Source organism: Heliangelus exortis, chromosome 3 (assembly GCF_036169615.1).
Source record: "Heliangelus exortis chromosome 3, bHelExo1.hap1, whole genome shotgun sequence".
Lineage (NCBI taxonomy): Eukaryota > Metazoa > Chordata > Aves > Apodiformes > Trochilidae > Heliangelus > Heliangelus exortis.
This window is the reverse complement of record NC_092424.1, coordinates 110,319,221-110,326,192: the sequence shown is the minus strand read 5'-3', so window position 1 is coordinate 110,326,192 and position 6,972 is coordinate 110,319,221. Positions and strand designations below refer to the sequence as shown.

Here is a 6,972-nt window from a genome sequence, read left to right as displayed (position 1 = left end):
GCTGACAGTCCCTTTCCAGCTTCTGATTTACAGGGGGGGAAAATCGGTGCTTTTTATAATAACTCTGGGGAAAAAAAAAAAAAAAAAAAAAAAAAAAAAAAAAAAAAAAAAAAAAAAAAAATCGAGGCCCTATTCTGCCCATCCCCTTCTTCTTTCACCCAACCGCAGGGTGAATCTCGAGTCACTCCAGAGTGGCTTTGGTTTAGTCCTGGGGATCCGGATCTCCCTACAGCTCTTCTTCAGAAGTGTCGATTACAAGCTTAAATAATGCCGGGTTGGGAACGGAGCCGGGGGATGGGGGTGGGCGGTGGTGGAGGAGGAAAAAAAGTTGGTTTAGTTTTTATATCGCCTTTGGCTTATTGCTGGTGCTGCGACTGTAGACCTGAAGGTAAAAAAATCATCCTGCTCTCCATCTGTATATGAGTACATATGTACACACACATATATACATTTATATGCATGTACACATAAGTGAAAAGTACAGTAACAGTAACACAGCATTTGGGGGTGAATCCTTTATGCTGAAAGCCTCCATAACATTTCATTTTAATGGCTCATATTTGTTTAAAAAGGAAAAGAAGCTTCATTCCTAATTCAGCTGGTAAAAGCAAAATGAAACGAAAGCTCACGTTAACATGACATGAGGTTTATTATAGGTCTGCTTAGAATGAAGAGGTAAGAGTGGTAAAAATATGGACACTTTTGATTCAGACAGAAATAAAATACCAACATTTCTGAGAAGCAATATTTATTGTCTTTTTTTTTTTTTTTTTTTTTTTTTTTTTTAATGTGGAAACATGTCCTGAATTTCCCCAACGCCTAGACTGGGAAAATAAAGTCTTCTTGGCATTATAAGTAAATCCGTCTGCAGAACTGAAGCAGCACCAACATTCAAAAAAACTGAAGAGGAAAATACAACAAAACACAACAATCTCTTTTTTTTTTATTCTTATTCTTATTATTTATGTAAATCAGGTCATCACTGGACAAGAAACCAATTTCTACCCATTACCATAACAGCTTGTCTATAAAGAACAGAAAAGATTCAGATAGGATACTATCTAGTCAAGCGGGATTTTTTTTTTTTTGTTGGTTTTGTTTTTTTCTTTTTTGTTTGTCTTTTTTTTTACCTTTTTTTTTTTTTTTTTTTTTTACTTTTTGTTTTTAAATTCCCCCACCCATTCACAGAGGTATAGATTCACAGATAAATAACCCCAAAACTACTTGCTCGCCATATTTACACATTCCCGTTAAATTAAGCATAAATAAATATATACAAACTCAATACTGAATGCCTCTCCGCATTTCTTCTCAGGAAGAGTCAATAAACTGATATTTCTCACTGCATGGTCAGATTTTTTTAAGAAGAGGAGGTGAAAGGGATCCTTTGGGGCATAAAAGGAGATTTTTTTTTTTTTTTCTTACAACTTTCCAGTTTCTCACTCACTTTATTTCAGAGCTTTACTTTTAGTTCGTTTGTTTTCGTTTATTTCTCGCTGGCACACCACGTTTTCGTCTCTCTTGAAAATGTTCAGGCATTTGCCAGTGTGTTTGGGGGATATTTTCTTTCACCTTTTTTGTTTTTTTTCCTTTGTATAAGAAAATATACTATTTGTAAAAAGCCTACGGTCTCTCACACAGGGAAGCCGGAGGGGAGGGGGAGTTTGGCCGGATCGATCTGGCAATGTTTACATCAGCTGAAACAAGCACCAAATTCTCCAAGAAATTTATTAAAACAGAGCCCAACAGCTCTGCGGGATAAAACGGTCAGAAAGAGATGAGCAGGGGAAGGGAATAAGCCCTTTGGGCACAGCTAAAGGTCTTAAAACCACCCTCCCCCCCCTTCCCTCCCAGCCCCAAATGCAAATTTGGGGCTTTTGGGGGGGAGGTTGGTCTGGGATGCAAAGGGACTTGAAACAGCTTCTCACAGAGAATTTCTATTAGGTGGGACAAGACACGACCCGATTTTAAAGAACTCATCGGGTTGTAAAAGTATTCCCATAAAAATTGGCTTCTTGTTTCCTTCACACCTTGTGTGAATAACAACCAGGAAAAAAAAAAAAAAAAAGTCGGGGAGCACAAGAGAAGAAAATATTTCCAGTGGAAAACAGAGAATTGCTATTAAAAAAAAAAAAAAATTAAAATAAAAGTGAGGCTAAGAATTAAATAAAATTTACAGCAACCCACCTGTTTGCTTTGAAAACAAACTTTTCACCATCTCTCCTCAAACTTTTCCCTTGAGTTAAAAAGCAAAGCTGCTGTGTTAATCCTCCTGTTTATTGATTTATGATCCCCAGGAAACCAAATCTTTTAATAAGTCAATTATCAGATCCTTGTCCTGCCAGCACAAGTAATTGGGCTGGGAAAGTGCAGGTCAGCAGGAAAATGCCTTCCAATGGGAAACTGAGTTTTGTTTTTGGGGGGAACTCAACCCTCAATGCTGGTAGGAGCCACCAAGCCATGGATATTTTTCCCTCTGGGATCAGAACTGGGCTACAGGGAAGAACAGAGATGGATATAGCCCTATGCCATGTTTTCTCCCTGTTTGCATTTAAATCAGAAACCTTCTAGACTTTGTCTCAGTACTTTGGGGAGCAAATGGAGGTCAACCCACAGAAATCAGTGGGAATTTTACATTTGGCTTTATTTGGCCTGAGCAAAGAAGCACAGCCTGGCATTTGCAGTCTGTCTCTTCCAGGTAGAAGGCACGAGGGGCAGATCCAAAGTTGCCAGGAGTCAACTGAAATTCTTCCCTTAACCTTCTCAAAGGTTTAGATCCTGGTCCAGGTGACCAAACTTTGCCTAGGGGAGATTTCAGTAGCAGGATCAGCCCCACACACACACACGAGTGTGCACACGCGTGTGCAAATCTTCCCCCAAGAAGCTACGAGAAGTCCTCTCTCCTCATTAACTCACAGTGGTGGGGGGATGCTCTCTCCTGCAGTTAAAAGGAGCATCCCCAACTACCCCCTCAGAGAAAAGGAAGGAAAATCCCTAATATCACCCTAAAGCTTTCAGCTGGAAGGTCCAAGATACCAGGAAGCAGGACCCCATGTCCCTGCATGTGAAGCTGGGAAGGTGAAAGACTGATCTTAAACTTGGAGTCTCCCCGACACCCAGGAGCCCCCCCTGACTGGGTGATGCTGGAAGCCTGGACCCACGGGCTCCTCACAAGGATATTTTGCACCGTTCAATACTTTGTGCTCAGTTTCAATAAACAGAATCATCTCCCTGGGAGATGTGCTCTTGGTGGTGTCATTCATCCCTCCCCAGATACACACACAAGCACCACCCCTTCCTTGTGCATCACTGGTGGGACATGCCCTGCCCTGAACTTTAAATTTTCCTTTCTCAGGAGCCTTGGGAGTGGTTGGAAAGAGGTGGGATGTGGAGGGCCATGGGCTGCCTGGGTGCTGGAGCCCTGCATCCTGGTGGGAGATTTATCAGATCTACATCACCCAGGGATCTCCACCTCCTCCAGGGACATCCAATTACCAAACCCACTGCCAAGGACCTGCCAGGCTTACCTCCAACTCATCCCAACAGCTCATGAAGCAAACTGCTTGCCTCAGTTTCCCCCTTTTCTCACATGAGGATCTCTCCAGCACTATGGCCCAGAAGAACCAAATGGATGGGAATGAGGAGCACCTCCAGAGGTGTCAGGGCTCCATGGAACTGGGTGAATCCTGGGTTTCTATAGTCACACATCCAACCCACAAGTAGAGGTTAAGAGCCAAGACCTTTGCTTGCTGCTCAAAGGTTCAAAAAGCAGAGCAGGATCCCAGAAGTAGCCACTTCTAAGGTAGCCTAGGACACTAAGGATGAAAATCAAGAGGCTCATCTGCTTTTTTGTTTGTTTGTTTGTTTCAAATAAATTCTGTTGGGGGATGTATTGCTGAATTATTTTTCCCCCACCATCTACTTTGTACTGTGCTATAAACTAAAGCAAAGCTAAAGCTTCTCTTTATGTGTCTCTCTCTCCTTTTTCTGGATTCAGGTGTGCCTGCTTGAGCTGATGGGATGGAGTGCTGTGGCTTTAAAAGGGATCCCAGGAGGGGGCCTGACCCCACCGGAGTTTTGCCAGAAACTCCAGGGGATTTACCCACACCCAGTGACTGTTCTGACATAAGCAAAAAGATGCATTAGTCCACGGACCCTGCCCCGCTGAGAACCACATGAAGTTACCAACATGGCAGAATCCAAAGAGAAATCTCTATCCTTACACTCCAGCATTATTTTTACCACAGAAGACAAAGAAAAGTATGTTAAAAAAAAAAAAAAAAAAAAAAAGAAAATCAGTCTCCTCCTCCACCCCCCAAATCATATGCATAAGACATCCTGTCACACACCAAACCACCAAGAAAAACATTGGAGTTAAGATGCTTTTTCCTCCCCCTACCACACCAACTTGTTCTAAAGAGAGAGTCACAAGACACTTTTTTTTTTTAAAAAAAAAAAAAAGCTTTCTAAGAGAAACAGATTTCCTCAGACTGAGCTCAGAAATCAGAATATTCCCTGGCAAGCCCTCCCCGCTCCCATCACGAGGAGCCAGCTCACATGGCAACTTTTTCCTCCCTTGGTACAAAACCCTTGTGCCAAACAAGTGGGGTAACATTCAACACAGCTCTTCTTTTCTTTGCAATATTACACCTCAGTTTCAACTTATAGTTTTTATCTCATTCAAATTATTCCCTTTGAGCTTCTTTAAAGAAGTGCACCTACAGAATTCGGAAACAACTGGCTTTGATTTGAAAAAGAAAAAAAAAAAAAAAGGAAAAAAAAAAGATAAAAAAAAAAGAAAAAAGAAAAATATCAGAATATCAGAATTGTGGATTTTTTTTCTCAGTACCTGATATATTGTGTAGGGATCTCTAGTCCTCTTTGAAGAAGCTCATAAGCCAAGCGGGCAAAGCTTTAGGAAACAGAAGAAAATAAAATAGTGCATACTCCTGAGAAAGAATTACATACTCATATCACTCATTTTTTTTGTTGTTGCTGTTAACAGTTCTTTAAAAATGGGGGAGGATATACCTCACACACACTACTCAAGGAAATTAAGAACTGAAACATTGGCATAGTTAGGAACATAAAACTCCCAAGAGAAAAAAGAGGAGATCTCAGAAAATTAAGAAATCAGATAGAGCTGACGTTTAACCAGACCTTGCTCTCTAATTTTGCAACCCATTACAGACAAAGCATTTTACAACCAACCGCAAGTACTAAATCACCAAGGTATGTTTGCATGCATGAATATGTGTGGCTACACACACATATTAAGTATATATATGGATATAGATCCATATATATCCATATAAAACCAGACATAGGATACACACACACACCCCCTGGTCAAATTACACGTGTGCATACACGGATGCACACACCCAGGCACACACGCGCCCATACACACCTGTAAACGCTGGTACTCTAAACAGAGAGTCTGTCTAGACAAGGAAAAAAAAATAAAACAAAGAAGTTCTCCAAAAATAGAGTTAGCTAATTCGACTGAGCTACAATGACTTGCATCTTCCCACCTAATGGCCTTAAGATGGTGCCACAAATGCAGCTGGCACTGGTGGTGATGAGTTGGTGAGTGATCTGGGCGCTCGCCTCTCCCCTCCTTTCCTCGTCTAGACAGAACCAGGGTGGTGAGATGAGGTGGGAAAAGTTGGGGAGGGAAAATGAGATGATGGGGCTGCTCAGAAAGGAACGCTCTGGAAGATCGTTTTAGCTCAGGTGGAGACAAGACATCATTCAAAAATAAAAAAAAAATAAAAATAATAAAGAAAAATAATAGCAAGACAGACCGTGCAGCTCAAGAAATCAAAGCACTGACACCAAAAATGTTTCTCCGATTTCTTCCAATAAGTTATTCATTTCTTTCTTTTATTATTATTAATTATTATTATATTCCCCTCCCCCCCCCCAATCATTATTTAAAAAATGTGAAAGAACAGAAGTGGGGAAAAAATCCTGGTGGTTGTCTTCACATGTTCCTGGCAAGAGACTCTGAACCACTGGTCTTGCGCCATTGTGCTCGTTTGATCTTAAATTATTGTCTTTCTTTTATTATTATTTTTATTTATTATTATTTTGTCCTACCTAATAGAATTCTTCCAAAGCCCAATCCAATATTTTTAAAGCTAAAATTAAGACGGTTTTGTTTTAAAGGATTATCTCTCTCTCTTTTCTCCTTTTATTTATTTCACTTTTTTTTTTTTCTTTGCCTTTCTTTTTTCCTCTCTCTTTCTCTCTCTCTCTCTCTCTCTCTCTCTCATTTTCTGTGTTTCTCTTCCTTGTCTCCAGTTTTACTACCTGGTCCTTCGCCAGATGTGTGCCTGTTAGCAGTGTTGTTGTTCAAGAACATCTTGTCCATGCCTTTGAGAGCTTCAGTCAGGTAGTTTTGAAGGGCTGTGAGGGCAGCACAGATAGCAGGGGCCCCAAAGCCGTGAGTGATGAGGCTGAAATGAGTCAAGCAGCTCTGAATGCCTGGTTCCAAAATAGGGGTGGGCCGACTGTTTCCAATGGGCGTCCTGTCCTGGGCCAAGAGATCTGTAAATTCTTTACAAAGTTGCCTGTACAGAAGAGAGAAGGGCAAAGAGAGGAGAAGAGAGAGAGAAAAGTGGTGGTTAGGCTCAACCCACACTTCACTGAGATAACCAAGGCTGAAGGAAGGGGCAGGTTCAGGCCAAAGATGATCCCCAAACCTAGGATGGGAACATTTTGCCATCTTCCCTTTCCCCAGTAGTGCTTGGGGATTGGCCATGGTGAGCCAGCAGCTCAGGATGATGCTGTTCAGGAGAGATAATACCCTGTCTGAAGATAAAAATCTCTCCTGCAGCCACAAGGAAGCATCTGAGGAGGGATATTAGGAAAAAACTCTTGAAGAGTTCTAAAGCATTAGAACAGGCTGCCCGGGAAAGTGGTGGAATCATCATTCTTGGAGGTATTTAAAAACATGAACACGTGGCA

General features: G+C 41.3%; 1 protein-coding gene across 5 annotated transcripts in view; it reads right to left on the bottom strand.

Moving 5' to 3' along the window:
- Positions 1-625: 625 nt before the first annotated feature.
- The window catches only part of TFAP2B (transcription factor AP-2 beta), a 32,956-nt gene continuing 26,609 nt past the window's right edge, over positions 626-6,972 (bottom strand). For 4 of the 5 annotated variants that reach the window (XM_071742173.1, XM_071742171.1, XM_071742170.1 and 1 more), the window contains one exon: positions 5,847-6,575. In XM_071742173.1, coding sequence (XP_071598274.1) covers positions 6,275-6,575 — 301 coding nt within the window. In that variant the 3' untranslated portion in view covers positions 5,847-6,274. Of the gene's footprint in view, positions 4,913-5,846; positions 6,576-6,972 lie in introns of those variants that run through there. The other variant, XM_071742169.1, reaches the window with a different exon arrangement.